The sequence below is a fragment of the Antechinus flavipes genome, chromosome 4, assembly GCF_016432865.1.
Source record: "Antechinus flavipes isolate AdamAnt ecotype Samford, QLD, Australia chromosome 4, AdamAnt_v2, whole genome shotgun sequence".
Lineage (NCBI taxonomy): Eukaryota > Metazoa > Chordata > Mammalia > Dasyuromorphia > Dasyuridae > Antechinus > Antechinus flavipes.
Window position 1 is genome coordinate 144,096,286 of NC_067401.1, and position 20,481 is coordinate 144,116,766.

The window sequence follows — 20,481 nt, forward strand, 5'->3', positions numbered from 1 at the left end:
GAAAAGAAGTTAAGAGAAAGAAAGAGAGGAAGAAAAAGCAGATTTAGAAATAGCTCCATATGGCAAAGGTAGCCAATAAGTTTGGGATGGAGGGAGCAGAAAGATAGTTAATGCCTATTCTTTTTTCCTCCACTCTATTTCTGAAAGACATTTTGTTTCTATGAAATCCTGTAGAAGACACAAAGTTCAAAAAATTATTTTGTTTTACTTTTCTGATAGAAGTTTCTATTAAGTTTTTACCAAGTCATTATACACTCCTTCATTTTTTCAACTGATATGTAATCTCATTGGCATGTATACTGCCTTCAGTGTTGAGAAAAACTTAATTCTTATCCATATTCTTCTATCAATTATCCACAGAGGATCCACCCAACATACTACTATTGGTTCACCTCCCTTTCCAGTCAAACATGTCCTTAATGGCATCTTTAAGAGCCCTTCTCAATCTCAAAGGTCATGTCTTATTATAAGCTGTACCTTCAGTTCTCCACCATGTCCATTGCCATTAAGGTTGCTTGCTATTGTGACTCTTCCGACACCATTCCATGTTCCATGGAATCCAAAAATAGAATCCGATAATTGAAGATAAAGGTCCTTACCTTAAGGTCTCAGTGTTAGAGAATCCATCCTGTTCTAACACAGTGCATTTTCACTTTTGGATAGCTCTTATTATGAGGCACTTTTTCTTGATGTCAAACCTAAATGTTTTCCTTTATAACTCCTACCCATTGTTCTGATTTTTCCCTTTGACCCCAAAAGAACAAATTATGTAACTATCTTGGACCTTAGTTTCCTCATTTGCCAAGATAAAAGGATGGGCACCCAACTGGCAATATTAACAGAGAGAGAGAGAGAGAGAGAGAGAGAGAGAGAGAGAGAGAGCAGGAAGAGAGGAGAGGGGAAGAGGAGAAAGAGAAGGGAAGGAAGGAAGAAGGGAGGGAAAGAGAGAGTTTTATTTGAGATGCTGAGGGAAAGCAGACACATTACTATAATATTGATAGATTTTTTAAATGGTCTAGAAAGCAACTTTGAATTGTGCCTCCAAAACTTATCAACATGTGCCTATCTTTTGATTTAGCTACACCATTACAAGATCTATACTCAGGCTAGAGATCAAAGAAAGAGTAGAAAGACCCAGAATACTTAAGTGTCAAAAAGCTGTAAATTAAGAGGAATACCAATCAGTTGAGGAATGGATGACCCAATTAAGATGAATGAATGGAATAAAATAATATTGTGCCATAAGAAATAACAAAAGGGACACTTTCAGAGAAACCTGAGAAGATTTGTATAAAATGATATGCCAGACACTGTGCGAGTTGATATAAAGACAAATGACAAGTTTCCACTCTAAAGAATTCATAGTACGATGGGGGAGATATTTCATCAAATTGAATTATCACTGACTAGTTATGTGATCCTGGACAAATTATTTCTCCATTCCTCCATTTCTTTATCTGTAAATGATGGGATTTGATCTGATGATTTCTAAGAAGACTTCTGTCTCTAATAAGTTATCTTTATATGTATCTGCATTTAAAAATCTCAGGAGTGGTTCTTTTTTCATAAAATAAAAATTGTATAGTAATTGAGCAACAGGCATTAGGTACTTCATATATTTCAGGAATGGTGTTAAATGCTGAGGACATAAGGGCAAAAACAGTCCTTGGCCTCCAGGAGCTTATATTCAAACACAGACAATGCAAAGGCATTTTGCATTGTTGTACAAGCAAGATATTTGCAGAAAAGATAGTCTCAGGGAAGGAAGAGAAGAGAAAGGAAGGCCCCCAGCATCTAGGGACTCTGAGAAAATGAGAATTAAACTAATCATTAAAGAAAGCTAAGGAAAGTAAGAGAGTTGGGGAAGAAGAGCAAACCAGGAATGAGAGGCAGATATTCTCAGAGGACATAGTATGTTGACTAAATATTTAGTCATTCTACAATTCTACATCCCAGCAGTAAAACTTAAATTGTCTAGCATGAGAACTTAGTCATACTTGTAGGCTAATGCCCCCTGGTGGCCATAAGAAACTATATTCCTATGTGCAGCTTTCTGAAGCAAAAGTACTACTAGAATCTTCAGAGGAATGTAATAGCTGCATGATTGAGGTATTATGAAAGGAGTGGATCCACTGTAATCCTCTAGGCTTAAGGAAAAAGCACAAATCTGAACTGTTTATATTACAGTGTCACTACTCCAGAGGTCACACGTAGTGCACTACAAATGCATCAATGGAAACTTTTATTCATTGTTAAGATAGTGTCAGGAAGGACCTATGGATTTGAAGTACAGACATTGGCTCAAGTTCTGTCACTGATTAGTTATTTAATTCTGAGTAAATCACTCTTTGGGCCTGTTTCCTCATCTATAAAGTAAAGGGAATTGGACTAAATGGACTTCGAGGTCTATTCCAACTCTAAATTTATAACCTTATAACCACAGGAAAGTCACTTAACCAATCTGAAACTCAATTTCTACATTCTAAAAATAGTTATGGTATTACTATTTCACAGGGTTAGTGTAAGGAAAGCATTTTGTAAATTTATAATGCTGTGTTTTTATTTATGGCTATATCTTTATCTGATAATCATAATAATATAATCATATTACACATAATCACACATTTATATACCTCTTAAAGGCTTGCAAAGCACTTTATATACATCTATTATCTCATTCAACCTTTTAACAATCTCCTTAGATAGGTGATCTTATTACTATCCCTATTTTACAGATAAGGAAATGGAGGCCCAGAGAGATGAATGATTTGCCCGAGGATACACATCTAATAAGTTTCTGAAGCAGGATTCAAACTCAGATTTTACTATCTACAAGTCTAATGCTCTATCTAGATCACTCTACATCACTCAGCTTAATCTAAATTTAGGTGTTTAATGATCTGGAAGAGCAGTATTACATGCCAGTATTAAGAGGTATTTGTCATTTCAAGTCACAGAATCTCTTCTGAAGGTTTTAATGTTAAGATATCTCTCTGGTCATTATCTCAGGCTATTCAAATTCTATGGGATTTCAGATTGGTTCATATCTCAACCTGACCATGAGAAAGGCACCTATCTAGGGAAGGAACAGTCTAAAGAATCTAAACCATTTATTATAAGCTCTAAATCAATGATGATGGTGGTGGTAGTAGTGATGATGATGATGATCATGATCATGATGATAACTTATCAACACCATAAATTATGTTTTCTGTGGGGAAATTGTATTTCCATGCCATGCTACATGCAAGAAGGCTAAAAGCTATTTATATGAAAACATTCACTAGAAACTATATGTGGGGCTTCGAATTGATTCTGATATCAAAGACTTTTGATTATTGGTTAACTAATAAAGGAATTATAAATACATGGTACAATTGACCAAAAGTACCTTCTACTTCTCTGAGCAAAATGACTAAGAAACTTGGGTTCAAAATCCCTTCTGATTTTGCTAAACTATTCCAGAAGAATAATTTCTAATTTGCAGCATTAAAACAGCTCAAAATGTTCCTTGTTTCATCTCAAACTTCTGCTATGATTACAGCTTTACGCCATTTTTTGGAATATTCAGACTATCGGATATTCATTTATGATAATTAGTTTGCATTTTGCCTCAGTACAATTTAATTTTGTGGATAGGAATTTATTTGAGCTTGCCTTATCATTCTCAAGCTAAATAAATAAACTTGTTGAAAAAGATGAAAAACTACAAATAATGTTTAAAACTTGTAAAAGTTGTCATCATTTGTCATGTTTCTCCACATTCAGCAATAAAAATCTGTCCTGATAAAGTTCTAAGGGGATAATATCTCAATACTTGCCTCCACTTTCTCCATCTAAACTTATCAAAGTCTTAAGAAACAAGCAAGAGCATATCTTATGTGGTGTTCTAGCTATACTCATTTTTCTCTTACCTATACTGATATTTTCTAAGATCTATGGAAATGAACCAAAGTCAGTTCCTGCCATTATCAGAGAATTCAAGTGCTCCACTTAGCCACTATAATGGAATCCATATGGACTATCTCATATGACATCCAGAGAGCAGATATGCTAATGTAGCAACATCATATTGGATCAGTTGTAAAAGTATCCCTTGCAGAGTAACATTTCTACAATCCAGCAATCCAAGTTAGTCCCTAGAAGGATATTTTAGCTATGCATACTTTCTAGAGGCTTATGAGATCCAGAATATATGTACAATTCTTTTCTGGTCACAGTCACTACTAAAGTAGAGTCACAAGGATTGCTACAACAACCCACTGAAACACTCACAAGAAGGCAACACCCTTCTCCTGTACTAGGAGAAATATTATATATTATTATTAAGATACTAAATTTTAGAGTTGAAAGGACCTTAGAGACCATCTAGTCCCAACTTCTCATTACAGAGATAAATAACTGAGGCCTACTGAACAACTAAATGATTTGCCCCTCCAGGGTCAAGGTCAAGTGTCAAGTGACAATAGTAAGAATTTGGACTTGTGAATTCTGACTCCAAATAGAACCCCCTTTCCAATGTAACAAACTGCCTCCTTAGGTAAATGGGGAGAAATATTATCCATATCTGCAAGCAGTATCTAATGACATTATTCCCTCTGAGGTGTCCTCAACTTTTTGAATACAGTGCACAGAGTAGTGTTTGTAGCAATAAAGATCCCTATTTGAATGCTTGCTCTCCTTTCCATTTCCTGTTACTGACACAATATGGACACTCCTCTTAAGTTGGAAAGATCAGGTGGAGGGCTTGAGTGAAAGCAGTCTCAGTTGAACCTGTGACCAGGCACTTGTGTAGGCAATAGATATGTGAGCTGGATAACCTGACCCTCAAAAAAACTATTCCTGCTTAATAGTTTCTCTCATTCCCATAAACCAAACTGGTGAGTGCAACTAACATCTTATAGTTATGAATTGGTTTTTAATCTTTCACTATATCTCAACACAGGGGTAAGGATTTCCCAGGCTTTCTTCAGGACCATATTAAACACAAAGAGAGATTAACTCAAGGACAACTAGAAGGTAATGTTGTAATTAGAAATTAACCATTCCCCAAAATGAAGTCCTTAAAATATTTGCTATTTTTCTAAGAAATACTCTAGGATTTTTAGGGCAAATCTGTACTATCCTTTTGACATCAAATGATATCCAAATAGAACACTTTTCTATTTTTAGACAAATCAGTAACTTGGAGGGGGAGTGATAGAACAGATCTATAGCTATATGATTTAACTTATGGCTATGGAGATTTGATAAGTAATTTGATCAGATTAGATAATAATACAAAGTAAGTGCAAATCAACAGTTCTTCAAGTTCATCCCACCTCTACTGGGCTAGAGTTTAATTATTACTTTCTTCCTGATTCAAGGTTAAAATAAACACAAAGTACAAATGTTTAAACAAGCCTCCTGACATTTATGGCACAGGGAAAGTGATGGATTTTAGTCATTCATATATGGTGAGGACTAAATTTCTTGCTTGTTGATCTTATTCTGGCAGAAATTTGTAGGCTGCTCCCTGCTGGCTCTCTGAGGAGTGGCTTGGCTGATGAATACTTCACTTGCTCTGCTGCTCATGGAGTCTTTGTTAGGATGTATCTTCAATCATAAGCCAAAGCTTGAAGAGAATCTCTGCCCCCTCTTTTCTCTACTCTTTCCCCCCACCCTTGTAGCCACCATTCTACCATTGATCTTCATCTTGAAAATTTTGTGCCCCTGTATCTACAAAATGCTGGGGAAAGCTTTGGAATTTTCTATACTAAATCATACTAAAATCTTTTAAAAGATGTAGTCCATAAAGATAAAAAAAAAAAAAAAAGTCCCTAATCAAAGGTTTATTACATGAGTGGAAAGGAGAATAAAAAATAAAATAAAAAAGAAATCCCTTTAGGTACTTCAGTATTTCAAGAGAACCCAGTAAATATTCCCTCAATTGGCAAAAATTTCATTCCATCTACATTTTAATAAATAGTCTTTTAAAATTATTGTAGCCAATTATGTGAAATAGAGTCATGGTTTCACACAAAATCTTCTATGTTGCGCTTTATATAGAAATGTTTCTATTTTAGTGTTTAATTTGAGAAACAGAAATCAAATTTAGAAACAAAAATAAAAAAGCCAAACAGTGAAAAAAAATTATTGTAGTGGGAGAAAAAAATCATCATTGAATGGCCAATGCTCAAAAAGTCCCTTTGAATTAAATCCACAGATGAGACTAGCCTTGTACTCAAAGCCTTTGCTATCAGCAGCTAAGTAGTGCCTTGGATAGAGTGCAGGCCCTGAATTCAGGAAGATTCCTCTGGACAAGGCATCTACCCTCTTTGCTTTGGTTTCCTCCTCTGTAAACTGAGTTGAAGACAGAAATGTGTCCAGCAAACCCCAAATGGGGTCTTGAAGTATCAAACACTACTGAACAACAAAACAAAAGGTCCTGCTACATCTTGCATTCCTTGACCTAACTTTAAATGGGTTGGTAGTATTAATATATGTGAAATCCTAAGTTCTCTTTTAGAGAAGATTACTTTTAAAAATGCCAGACTGGTGGCAATGTTAGATTATTTAAATGGAAAGTTGTCATTATCTTTGAGGAATATAAATATGGCTATAAACCAGGATCCTGAATTTAAATAAAGGTTCAAGTTAAGTAAAACATCTATTTCACAAAGATTTGGAGAATATGATCATCTACTATTCTCATTCTACAATTTGAAAAAATATATAGGGCTGGTTTTAGTTTCAGCCAGTTAGCTGGGTGATACTTTTAGGGGTAGGTAGGATTTGGGAGTGGAGTGGACCTTTAGTTCCCTCTACTTAAAAAACCAACCAACTGGTGTTTGGTTTGGTTTCCAGTCAAGGATTGCAGTTCATTCCAATTTTCAGTTCGTGATTTGGTTCAGATCTCTGGGAAGGACATTTTGTCCTCTTCTTATAAGTGGGTTTTCTTCAATACTTGAGAACATAATTTTTAACCAGTTATAGTTATATTGTCTGGATTAATTATATTACCTTCATCGGGGACCATTGAATTTTAAAAGTACATAATGTCTTTTCTGCTTGACTAGTTGTCAAACCCAACTTATTGCTGAATTGATTCCATGTCTGTAGCATTCCTGGAAGCTTTTGAGAGCTTTGACAAAGATGAATCTGGCTGCATTGATTTACATGGATTACAGTCCTCTGCAGCTAAATTGGGGATAGAGCTAACAAACCAAGAAACCCAGGATGAACTTGAGTTTGCTGATATTGACAGTAAGTACTTAAATTTCCAATTATACTTCCTAAATGTTTCTTTGGCTTCTCTGAATGCCTAAACTGGTTAGTGCTGATGGTGGTGGTACAGATAGTGGTAGAGGGATTAAGTGGTGGTGGTGACAATAATGAGCTCATTTCAAACCTAGGGACACTAAAATAGCCCCTTGGTTTCATATGTATGATTCCCTCTAATACTTTAGAAAATGTATAACAAGTGAAAATTAGCAATACAATTACATTTGTTTCTAGCCACTAGTGAAGAAAATTTCCAACATTTAAGTGGAAATTTGACTGTGTGTGTATGTGTACATTATAAATATTCTATAAATGATATGTACTATTATATTTTATAATGTATTATATTGCATATTATATGTAACCTGTTATATATAATAGATAATTACAACATATTACATGTGTGTATATAGAAACACACATAAATAAACTTCACTCTTGGTTTCTGTAAATGAGACAAAATGCAAGGTAAGAGATATGTAGTCTATACATTTTAAGTAAAAAAGCAGCATAGTCTGTTTTGATAAACACTGGAAAGGGATATTAAAGAAAGGGCAGATCTTTTCTTGGAACTTTCTCAATCCTTGAGAATGTGGTTACAACTGGTGTTTTCTTCTTTTCCCAAATTGATTTCTGAAGGACAGGAATGATCTCTTGTAATTTTTTTATATCCCCAGAATTTAGCACATTGTCTAGCACATAGTAAATGCTTAATAAATGCTTGCTGATTCACTGAGTGTAGCTTCCACTCTTATCTTATGCTCTGAGATTCCTATAGAGCTCATGGCCTCTTTGATAGCTCTCTTCTCAGTGATAACATACAAAGGGATATTCCTCAGGGGATTATCAAACCCATCTTGTGGTGGGACTACATTTCCTTCTGGTAAACCAAAATCTGCCTTTCTACAATTTCTACTTTTTGTTACTTTGTTCTCAGAAAATAGAACAAAAGCAAGTCTAATCTTCTATAATAGCATTTTAAAAACTTATATCATATCCTTTTTAAGCTATTTTTTTCTGAAAACATTGCCATTTTCTTTATCTTACTTGAGATGGCTTCTATTCTCTTTACTATTTTGTTCCTTATAAAAATATAGCTAATGATGATGATAACAATAATAGCATTTTTAAAACACCTACTATGTACCAGAAGGTTTTTTTTTTTTTTTTACCTCATTTCATCCTAACAAGAACCCTTGGAGGTAAGGACTGTTATTGTCCTCATTTTAAAATTAAGGAAACTCAAAAAAACAAAGTTCTAAGTTGTTCCCTTAAGATCATACAGCTAACATCTATGAACTTAGGTCTTCCTGTCTCCAGGCCTACCACTCTTATCTACTGTGCTAACTAGTAGTAATAGAAATATATTCTATTTCTGTAGATCTGACTAAGAAAGAATATAGCATATCACCTCACTTTCTCTAGACAGTTTTATGGAAATTGCTAAATAGCACAGTGGACAGAGTATTGATATGAGAAATCAGGAAGACCTGAATTCAAATCCTACCTCAGACACATTATCACTTTATAACCCTGGGCAAGTTATTTATTCTGTTTTAGCTTAATTTTCTTTAATTATAAAATGAGAATAACCAAAATAGCTGCCTCACAGAATTGCTATAAGACTCAAATAAGATAAGTAATATACATAATAGTTTTATAAACTTTAAAGTTGTATAAATGAGTTATTATAGCCCTCCTTCCCCCTCCCACCCCCCCCCCCGTGACTGCCGCATGAAACCACATTGCCTTTTTTTTCATTCCAACAAACATATCACAAGCATCTGTCATATGGTATACCTATGTGGTGTACCATAAAAGGGGTTGCCACGTGACACGGTTGACTCATATTTGAAGTTTGACGGTTTTCTAGTCCCCTAAGAGATTTTGTCCAACTTTTCTTTATTAGATTTTGTAAAGGTAAAACAGACTCACAAGGTTTGAAGAACTTAGCTATGGTCATAAGAAAAGAAGAAGGAAAGGAGGAAGGAGATGCTCATTTATTAAACTGTGTGCCAGAACTGTATGAGGTGCTTTATAAATCATCATTTCCTATGTTTAGAAGAATTGTACAGGTTTAACCTACATTGGATTACTTGCTGTCTTTGAGGAGGGGTTAAGGAAGGAGAAAAATTTGGAACACAAAGTTTTGCAAGGGTGAATGTGTATTTTTGCATGTATTTTTTAAAAATGAAAAGCTATTATTATATAAAAATAATCATTTTATTTGATGCTCCCAAGAACCTGGGTCAGTGCTATTATTATTCTTTTTTTTTAGAGTTGAAGAAACTGAGGCAGGCAGAGGTTATAAGTGTTTGCTAGTCACACAGCTAGAAGTGCCTGAGGTCATATGATAACTCCAAGCCTGGAGCTCCATGGGCCTTGGGCACTGGGCAGCCTGTATTGCATAAAGCACAAGAAAAGAGCTGAAACCAAAAAAAAAAAAAAAAAAAAAAAGCAAGTTAGATTTAGTCCAAGTCTAGTCCTCTAAACAGTTAATCATTGTACTGTTGAGTTTAAAATTTTTTGTTTGCTTTTGCTAATCCCCAGATTTTTATTGCAGGAGATGGAAAACTCAATTTTTCAGATTTTCTGACTGTTCTAACAGATGATGATCGTTTTATCCAAGCTGTTGGTGAGTGAAAGTGCTACTAAAACCAATGGGAAGAGAGCTGACAATAGACACTAAAATTGTCCTGAAACTCCTTTAGAATGCATAATCTGGTCTCTTGATACTTTTTGCCCATTGCAATGATATCCATAAAATAACTTGCAAAGCAAATTAAGTATGAATCATCTAACTAACCCTATCAAAGAAATTAGTATTGGAGAAGAGTGAGTCTATAATCCCAAACTCTATTAACTGAGTTAGGAAACTGTCCCTTGATTTTATTGGATCTGGAGAAGTTTCTCTTAATATTGATGGCCCCCCAAAAAAGCAAAACTTTTTTTTTTTTGCAAATGGAAATTAATTTTCCACAATAGTTCTACTGATACCACAGATATCTTTTCGGTCAACTGGGCTTTTAGGGGGGATGATGATCTAGGAACTTACCCGTAAGTTTGAAGTTGTTTCTAAGAAAAAGTATCTGGGGGCACTGAGGTGGCTCAATGGATAGAGCACCAGCCCTGAAGTCAGGAGGACCTGAATTCAAATGTGGTCTCAATCACTTAAGACTTCTTGGCTGTGTGACTCTGGGCAGGTCACTTAATCCCAATTGCCTTAGCAAAAAAAAAAATATATATATATATATATCCCTATTTCAATGAACTCATCTGACAATGTAGGAATCTTGTAACCTAATTGAATCAGAAGATGGGGGTCTGCCTTCAGTATAAAAAGGAAACATTTCAAGTACTTTTTTTAAACAGCATCATTTACACTTCAATATTGGACATTCAACATTGGACATATGGACACATTAGTCATAAATGATTCTTCTTTTTATGGAAGCAACATAAAATTCCTTGAGACATGCAGTATAGTATCTATCTTCTCTATCCTTGTCAGCAACAATATTTACCTAAAAATTAGAGACAGTGATAGAACTTTACTTCATTAAAAAAAAAAGTTACTGACGACTATGTTTTTTAATATAACAACCACTTCCCTTTTATCCATTACTTTTCTGAACTATCCCCTGTAACAAAGAATAGCAGTCAAACTAATCAATAAAATTTCTGAACTTGTCCTCCTATGTCATATTCAGCACTTGTAGTTAGCCATGTGACCACTGGGTTCAATGATGGTCATTGCTCTTACTGTGAGTTGAATAATTACTCTTTTATCTACATTTTATTTGCATTTTTATTATGTTTTTATTTACATTTTTAAGTCATTGTGTATATTATTCTTCAAATTCTCCTTTATTCTGCATTGATAACTACATTACTTTAAACTTGTTTTATAACAAGTGAAACTTTCTTCCAGTTAGGGAAAATGCTCAATGTGACCCTTTTTCAGCACTTCCCTTCATATTAATAAATGAGTCACTTGGATGCAGGTACAGATAGAACCACAGAACCAAAAAACATCAGAGAAGTCTCTAGAGCATTTCAGAAATCACCATTTCATTTTACAAAGGAAAGAAAATGGAACTCAGGGATGGGAAGTGATTTTCCCAAGATCACATGCACAATAAGTAAGATACATCTAGGGCTCTTTCTGCTAAATTTCATTGTTGCCTATGTTTACTACAAATAATTCCTTTCCTAAATGAAACTCTGAGTTCAAAGTTCATGGTAAAAGATTTGTAAAGAATGTACTTTTAGATGTCTCTTTTCTCTTCAGTCCCAGATACTGACCCCAATTCAGATCTTGTTGATTCTACGGGGATCCTGTTGTTTGAAATGTTGTCAAAGCTGGTGGAAACTTCAGCACTGCCCAGGAAGCATATGATAGACATAGTATGGTGAGTGTCTGGAGGAAAAAATTTCCTTCTCAGAAAAAAATCTTGAAGTAACACAGGGATGAGGCTACCATTTCCTTAAAAACAGTTTCAGCAGAAAGTGACATCAAATGTGGAGGGAAAAGCACCTGGAAAAGTCACAAATGAATATTACCTGATCTTTCCCATCCAACCTTCCAAATCTAACCAGGACAATCTGGGTATAATCTAAATCTAGGGCTATGAATTCTATGAGATTGAATAGTGGGGATGGGGAAGGTTGGAAGTAAAAATTTTAAGAAAATTAATTTGGTAATTATAGGAAAAGTTAGCATAGTCTACTAGATACAGACCCAATTCTCTTGGATTTGGGAAGACCCAAGTTCAAATCCCTGTTCTAATACTGACTGAGAAACTGAACAAATTAATAAACTAACTTCTCACTTAACATCTAAATGCCGTGGGAAAGCTTCTAAAGCCACAAGTTACATAGCAGTTAACCATCAATACTGACAAAGAAAATTCCTCAGCAGGAGTTTACTGTGTCAATGGGATAACAGAACCAATTTAAAAAATTAAAATCTGTTAGCAAGGTATAAGCTATAGGCAGAAACAAGAGACACACAGACCAAATCAACTCTATTGGAACTAAGCCTTAAAAGCACCTCCAGTCTTTGAGTTGGAGTTGAGGAGAAAGAGTCTTCCATGCATTGGGAGATAGTCTGCACATTGTTATGGAAGTGAGATACGGAATGTGATGTACACAGGACTATTAAGTGAAGCCAATTTGGCTAGATTATAGAGTAAAGAAGAATAGAGTATTATGAAATCTGGAAAGATAGATGGAAGCTAAAACATGAAGGACTTTAAATAAATGCCATAAAGAAGACTTTGTATTTTATGCTATAGGTAATATGCTATAGTTAAGGTAATAAAGAAGCTTCTTGAATAAGGGAGTAACATAGAACTATAAAGTAATCTAAGTGAGAATAGAAAAGGATAGGAAATAAAAAGGGGGAAAAAACAAGGGGCATTAGGAAAATAAAAAGGACAAGATTTAGAATCTGATTAGAATTGGGGAGAAAGAAGTGGAGAATGACTCAGAGATTGTGCAAACCTGGGTAAGTGGAAGAATGGGATGTTCCCAGCATAACAAGTAACATTAAGAAGGGAAAAGATAATGAATTCTATTTTAGGCATGTTTAGCTTGAGTTGCCTTTGGAATATTCAGATGAAGATGCGCAGTGGGAAGTAGTAGTGACTTCCTCAGGACTGTTCAGCAGCAAGAAAAGGTTGATAACAGGAGAAATCCAGATTAAGGTTTAGAAAAAGATCAACAATGATAAGATATAGAGGGAAAAGAATCAAGAGTAAAGAACAACAGAAAGCTGAAATGACTAAATATAGAATCAAGATTTCAAAGAAAGCAAAGAAAGAGGGAGGCAAGGAAGGTATGAGAGTGTAAAGGCTTTCAAGTCAAAGGATCTGTGTTCAAAACTCTGCCAGTGATACTTTCTATCCTTGTAACCTTCCTGTGCCTCATATGCAAATTAAAGGAGTTAAATCAGATGGTCCTAAAGTCCCTTCCTGCTCTAAGTCTATAACTCTATGAATGTACTTTTCTTTCATTAGCATATGTACCTAAGCATCCAGGACAGTACCAGTACCATGGACCCTATTGGTACTCACTAATAGTTTGTTGATGATAAGGATGCTCTGTTATACTCACTGACCCACAATGGAACCAAGGAGAACCCCAACCAATAATTTTCAATATGACCGAGATGGTATTGAAAGGGAGGGGAGAAGACAAGAAGTAAGAACAAGGGGTAAGGACTTTGAAGGTAAAGGAATAAAAAGACTAGATGAGGGTTTGTGCTTATTCTATGTAAATTGATAAGAAGTTCAATTTGACTCTATTCAACAAACATTAAGTATCAAAATAAATTAAACAACTTGGCACCTAATAACAGCTCAGCTATTTTTACATCTGGATCACTACCCCTGTTTTTAGAACCCTTCCTGAATAATCTTCTGTGTTTCAGCTATTACCGGAAAAAGTATCATGATGCTGCCAGCAGACCACTGTGGAGGCGCTACGATGCTGGTGTAAAAAAGAGACGCAAGTCCAGAAGGGAGTCGATTACCCAACAAGGGACCAGCACCTCCGCTTTTGCTGATGCCTCTCGAATTGCAATAATGAGCGAGAAGGATTTGCTGAAATTCCTGGAAGAGCTCAAGAGTAAGATGGGTCACCTGTTTTTAACCAGGGGTTAAGGAAAGAATTTGTCCTAAAGATCAGATTTACAAAGAGTAGGCCCCAAGTCATATCCAAATAGCAATCCTCTTCCATTAAGCAATTCTTCTGACATCACCTGTCTTGCAATGACATGACCTTGACTTGCAATCTTACCTCTGGAAGAAGATCCAGATTTTAAGAGTTCCAGAAGAATGTAGTTAGACACTGGGTTTTCCTGCCATACTGGGGGTAATGGGGAGTGTATCTATAAACTATGCTTAATGTTGTTATTCATCACCTCCCACGATTCATTCCAATTTCCTTCTTACATTTGTTAGGATGCAGTCCCCATTCTGACAGCCCGTATGCTAAAATACCTATCTTCCCACTGTTTCCAAATATGGATGGGACAGTTGTGGGAAAACCATTCAAAGATTTACAAAGGTTGGAGGTGCTGAGGAAAAGAGAGCCTTTACAATTTTTTGAAGACTATTTTTTCCATAAAAAAAACTGGAAGGCACAGGTAAGAGAGGTTTTATCACATTAATTAAGTGAAAAGTACAACATAGCAACAAGAAAATTATGTGAAAATCAATTCTGATGAACATGGCTTTTTTCAACAATGAGGTGATTCAGGCCAGTTGCAATAGACTTGTGATGGAGAGAACAATCTGCATGCAGAGAGAAGACTATGGGGACTGAATATGGATCACAACATAGTTTTTTCACCTTTTTTGTTGTTTGCTTGCTTTTTGGTTGAGTTTTTTTTATTTTTTATCTGATTTTTCCTATGCATGATAAATGTGGAAAAATGTATATAAGAATTATATGTTTAACATATATTGAATTACTTGTTGACTAGGGAAGAAGGGTTAGGGGAAGAAAAAAGAAAAATTTGGAACACAAGGTTTTGCAAGGATGAATGTTGAAAACTATCTTTGCAAGTATTTTGAAAATAAAAAACTATTATTTGTTTTTTTTTTTTAGTTTTAAAGTACAATAGAGTTAAGAACTAATTTAGACTCCCATGCAAGTGTTTGGACCAAAGTGGGATATATCTAAATGTTGACTTGGATAGAAATACTTGGGTCATCTGTAGACAAGTTTTTAGTTTTGGGTTTTGTTTTTTACTATAATAGGTTTAGAGGATTTTGGTTTTGGGGTTTGTTTGGTTTTTTTGCTAAACCTATTTGCCTCTGCTTGTGGTGGTTTCCCTCTGCCAATGCCAATCTGTACCAGCTCTGCAACTTACAACCTGGAAAAGTTGCCTAATGCTTGGATAAGTGAATTGGTTGTCTGGAGTTACTTAACCCAGTATGTATCAAAATCTGGACCTGAATCGAGGTCTTCCTGGTGCCAAGGCTAGTTCCTTTAACTATTTTCACACCATAAAAATAAAATAATAATAGCAATAGGTCACATTTGTATATTCTTTTACATTTTATTAAATTCTTGCTTCCATACCCACTGTTTCAATTTACTATCACAACTCTAGAAATCAATCAGGACTGAATATCAACCCCTAAAAAGAGTTATCTTTGAAAGAGAAACATATATACAGGCATAATCTGGGGGGAAAATTACACAGAATTACTGACTTGTTCATGGAAGCTAAGTGATATAATAGATAGACTTCTGCACTTGAAGTAAGGAAAACTCATAGTCCTGGCTTCAGACACTAACTATGTAACCCTGGCCAAGTCACTTAACACTTAACACACAACACTTAACTTTGTCTCAGTTTCCTCATCTGTAAAATGACAGGAGAAGGAAATGGCAAACAACTCTAGTATTTTTACTATGAAAATTCCAAATGGGGTCACTAAGAGTTGGAAAAGACTAAAACAACTAAACAACAATGACTTGTTTAGGCAGCCTAATTTTCCCCCTAAAAAATAAGTTTCTGCCACACAAATATATAAGGATCATAAATTTTAGAAAGGAATTTAGAGATGAAGAAGATAAGTTTGAAAGAGGTTAAATGACTTACCTTGTCAAGACCCGTTAAAGACCTTAGCTTAAAAAGACCAAGGTCTTCTATTACATCCAGTACTATCTCCAGTGGTCTTGATCTATGTCTGGCCACTGGACCCAGATGGCTCTGAAGGGAAAGTGAGGAAGGTGACCTTGCCCCAGCCCTCCCTCACTTAAATCTGATTCATTTGCATGCCATAGCATCACCTCCCTGGTGTCCTGGTCTTATTCAAAAACAAAGAACAAACACCACCACCACAGAGCTAGACAGTATCTGAGGCAGAGGATTTAGCATCATCTTCCAGATTTCCCATCCACTACATTATCTCACTATCTTTAAGAGAAACAAATAAGGCCATATAAGGCAAGATAAAGAGAACCCAAGAAATTGGGCAAATTTGGAATGCCTAGGAATGAACACAAATCTTTTCCTCTCCCTTATACCACACTTATCTTACTGCTTACACTGAACCTCCTAAACTCTGGCAAATCTAGACTTTGGATACAGAAAAAAGAAAGGAAGGGAGGGAAGGAAGAAGAAAAGACACAAGGAAGAGGAGAAAGAAGGATTTATTGTAATTTTATTGTTGTTCATCATTCTATTTTTAAAATTTTCAATAATGTTTTATTTTCCAAATATATGTAAAGATAGTTTTCAACATTCATTTTTGTTCCTGCCATTACTATGCCATCTTGGCTCTGCCTCCTCAACATTCATTCTTGTAAGATTCTGTGTCCCAGATTTTTCTCCCTCCCTCCTATACCTATACCCTTCCATTCCCAAGACTGCAAGCAATCTGATATGTCCTTCATTCTTAAGATGATCAAGTAAGCACTTTTTAAATGTAAATTATGTATTATGGGAGTATTTTACAAGTATTGTCTCATTTAATCCTCACAACAATTCTCACAACAAAAGAGGTGCTATTTTATCATCCTCATTTTACAGATGAGGAAATTGAGGAAGTGAGTTATCTAGAATCAATATAGGAGATATATATATATATATATATATATATATATATATATATAATAATTTATATGTATGTACATATGTATGTCTATATTATATATGCACATACATTAACTAATGGGTGAACTTGAAACTTTTTACATATTATATATAATTATAACATTTATACTTTTATATTTTAAATATATATTTTAATAAATTTTTACATGTATCTATACATCATTTTCCTTCATGATTATTGAAAAAAGATTTAGAAGGAAGTATATCATAGTGAATTAGGAGACTGGACTTAGAGTCAGGAAACCTTAGACTCAAATCCTGTCTCAGGCATCTGTGAACTATGTAACCCTTAGCAAGTCACTTAACTTCTCTGTGCCTCAGTTTTCTCATCTTTAAAATGAGAGGTTAAACTCTTAAGATACCTCTATGATTCTATGATTTGTTAAGAACATGTTTGTACACAATACTCTACTTGGCACTGAGAAATGATTGGTTTTGCTGTGCTTAGCAATAGTATAAGTTATATTTAAAAAGGGGGGAATAAAGGACAGATCTATTTTCCTTTTTTTGTAGCACTGAATTGTAATTTTGCTTACTAATTTATATATTCTGCTTATTTATTTATTTTTAAATAAAGGCAGCATCCTTTAAACCTTTAGAAAATTCAGACTGGCCAGAAGAGATTATCAATATTGATCACATAATGAAGAAAAAGAGACAATGGAGCGTAGCTGAAGCAGCCTGTCTACGGCAACAGGTGATAAAAGATATCTTTTCTCCATATAAGCAAATCCTCAAAAATTTCTTTACTTTTAAATACTTAAATACTTCCTTACTTTTTAAATTTTAAATTTTAATTTTCTTTCCTTTAAATTTTCCTTACTTTTGAATGTTGCCTGAAGGACTCCAGGATTGTTTCTGATTCATACCAGTGGAAAAGAAAGAACTAGGTCTTCTATAGTTTGGCTCTCTATGAGTGAACATAATGTAAATGCTTCTAGTTATAGAAAAACATTAGCTATAGGCTACTATTATTGTAGGGGCAGCTAGACAGTACAGTACACAGAATGCAGGGGCTTAGAGTTAAAAAGATGCTGACCTCAGAGACTTACTAGCTGTGTGACCCTGGACAATTCACTTAGCCTGCCTCCATTTTCTCATCTGTAAAATGAGCAAAAAAAGGTATTGGCATATCACTCCATGATCTTTACTAAGAAAACCCCAAATGGAATCACAAAGAGTTGGATACAACTGATATGGCTGAACAACAGCAACAAAATATTATTGTAGAGCTTTTTTACTTGCCAATTATTAGTGTATAGAATATGATATAAATATGATAATGATCAAAACCTACACCTTTCTGAGGACTAGCTGCTCCTGATTTGAAACAAATTGTCCTTGTAGCAAATTAGCACTTTTATACTTTTTTAAGTTGTAAGCTTATTGCTGATGCCTTTTGTTTTAATACTATATATACTTCTTGATATATCTCTCCCCTTCCCCTATCTAGGGATTTTAAAAGAAAATGAAGCTGTTTAGCAAAACTATTCAATACATCAACTACATCTGACAATGTATTCAAATACTCTGTGTATTGCCCACTTCTGCAATGGAGAACAAACAGTATTTCATTTGATCCTCACTGACAATACTTGGAAGGGAAGTGATACTATGATCCTCATTTTACAATTGAGGATACTGACGCAAACAGGACTAACTTACCCAGGTCATATATCTAGTAAGTGTCTGAGGCCACATTTAAACTTGGGATTTCTTGATGCCAGGCTCAGTGTTTATTGACTGTGCCAGCTAGCAGGGAATTGCTTCTGTGGGTTTCTAATTGAAAACATATATGTATAAATTTTACTAACAATGGAAGAAAATCTATATGATCAGTACCATGTAAATGGTGTGCAGATAATTACTGCTATTTTTAGGAACCTGTACTATTCAGAGGAGCTAGAAGAATCTGTGGATAGAGTGGTCATGACAAACTTCATTGAGAAAATGGAACAGGAGTTATCTTAATATATATTATTCAATAAAAGATATTCCAACAACACACCAAATAGACTGCTAGATCATGGCTCCATCACCAACCTTCAGAAGAGGCACTGACTAAATAAATTCCAAAAGGAAGCACAGAGAGTTTTGAAAGTAACATGTAAAAAATTTCATATGTATTTTTTTAAAGAAGCAAACAGTAAAAAAAGAAGATTCAGGGGCCACTAGTTGGTACAGTAGATAAAGCAACAGCCCTGAAGTTCAAGAGGACCTGAGTTCAAATATGACCTCAGATACTTAATACTTCCTAGCTGTGTGACCCTGGGCAAGTCACTTAATATCTCAGTTGCCAGAAAAGGAAAAAAAAAAAAAAAAATGAAGATTCGCCAATGGAAGTTTCATGTAGAATACATAAATTTCATATAGAATCATTTTATATGATTTTCTGTGTGAATAGAAATGCCCTTTTTGATGTTAAGAATAAAATAAATTAAAACTAAATAAATAAAATTAACATTGAAAAGTTAACAAATTTAATGAATAAACTCATTGGCATTAGCCAATAAGACTGGCTTGAGAACATGATATCAAGAGGCAGTGAGGAGAATTGAAAAGGACCTTAAAATTAGCTTATGTATTGATTTAAGCCCTGGCTCTTCCATTAACCTACCATGTGATCTTAAACAAATAATTTTCTCAGGGCCTCTGTCTCATCTTTAAAATGGGAGGGTGGTTTTTAAAGTCACTTCTAGCTCTAATAATCTGGGAGTCTACAAATTTCCTTTATTTTGATATATTTGTATGTTACAGTTTTTTCAAAGTACTGAATGCTGTGTGCCTATCCCTAGCCCTCTCTTTTAAAGTATTCATTTCCAATATCAGACCTTTCTCCATTTCACAGGTAAAGAAAGGTATTGATGCATACCATCTGGGAGTAGCCCTTGGGCACCGGAAAGACATGCTCAACTTCTGGCGCAAGATTCGAGGTGATCTGATTGGGCTAGAATCTGGAAATGAGTCCTTTTATGATACCTTTTCTACTTACACATGGTCTTGGAATGTTTGCCAAGAGTTACTTTCAACTAAAGATCTAAAGTTGTATGATGCCCGATCAAATAGATATTCCCATGCAAGAGCCCTCTTCTCTTCCTTCCCGTACATTACAGAAGGTAACCTAGAATTAGGAAGGAAAAGGAAAAGGAAGAGATGTCTGAGAGGACAAACACAATGAGGCTGCTATGTTTACTAAAAACAACATACTGTAAGCTACCGTTTCATAGTTTTCAATATTATGGTTTTGTCTAATGCATTCTTATCAGCTGACAATGATGACATCTTTTGAGTTCTGCCCAATAAAAAAAAAAGTATAAACAGAAAAATGTCTTTCCTTTCCTAATAGAATTATTGTTAAGTAATTAGATAAATATTTCAGTTTTCTGGAACTTTTTTTAGGCTACAAAGCACCATCTAGAATGCTTCCACAAAGCAGATCACTATCCCCTACTTTAATCAAGTGTCTTTCTATTTCCAGATTTTTGCCAAAGCTTCAATTTCCCCCAAACGCACCACAGAAAATCCACTGGAACTGCCCTCTCTGATCCTCTTTGACTTTTATTTGTCTTTTCTTTACAATAATT

General features: G+C 34.8%; 1 protein-coding gene across 7 annotated transcripts in view; it reads left to right on the top strand.

Annotated features, from left to right (window-relative positions):
- EFCAB3 (EF-hand calcium binding domain 3) overlaps nucleotides 1-20,223 on the top strand; it is a 169,587-nt gene extending 149,364 nt beyond the window's left edge. For all 7 annotated transcript variants that reach the window (XM_051994935.1, XM_051994936.1, XM_051994931.1 and 4 more), the window contains 8 exons: nucleotides 4,946-5,019; nucleotides 7,102-7,245; nucleotides 9,827-9,898; nucleotides 11,555-11,675; nucleotides 13,697-13,893; nucleotides 14,229-14,413; nucleotides 17,475-17,594; nucleotides 19,746-20,223. In XM_051994935.1, coding sequence (XP_051850895.1) covers nucleotides 4,946-5,019; nucleotides 7,102-7,245; nucleotides 9,827-9,898; nucleotides 11,555-11,675; nucleotides 13,697-13,893; nucleotides 14,229-14,413; nucleotides 17,475-17,594; nucleotides 19,746-20,075 — 1,243 coding nt within the window. In that variant the 3' untranslated portion in view covers nucleotides 20,076-20,223. The remainder of the gene's footprint in view (nucleotides 1-4,945; nucleotides 5,020-7,101; nucleotides 7,246-9,826; nucleotides 9,899-11,554; nucleotides 11,676-13,696; nucleotides 13,894-14,228; nucleotides 14,414-17,474; nucleotides 17,595-19,745) is intronic.
- Nucleotides 20,224-20,481: the final 258 nt, after the last annotated feature.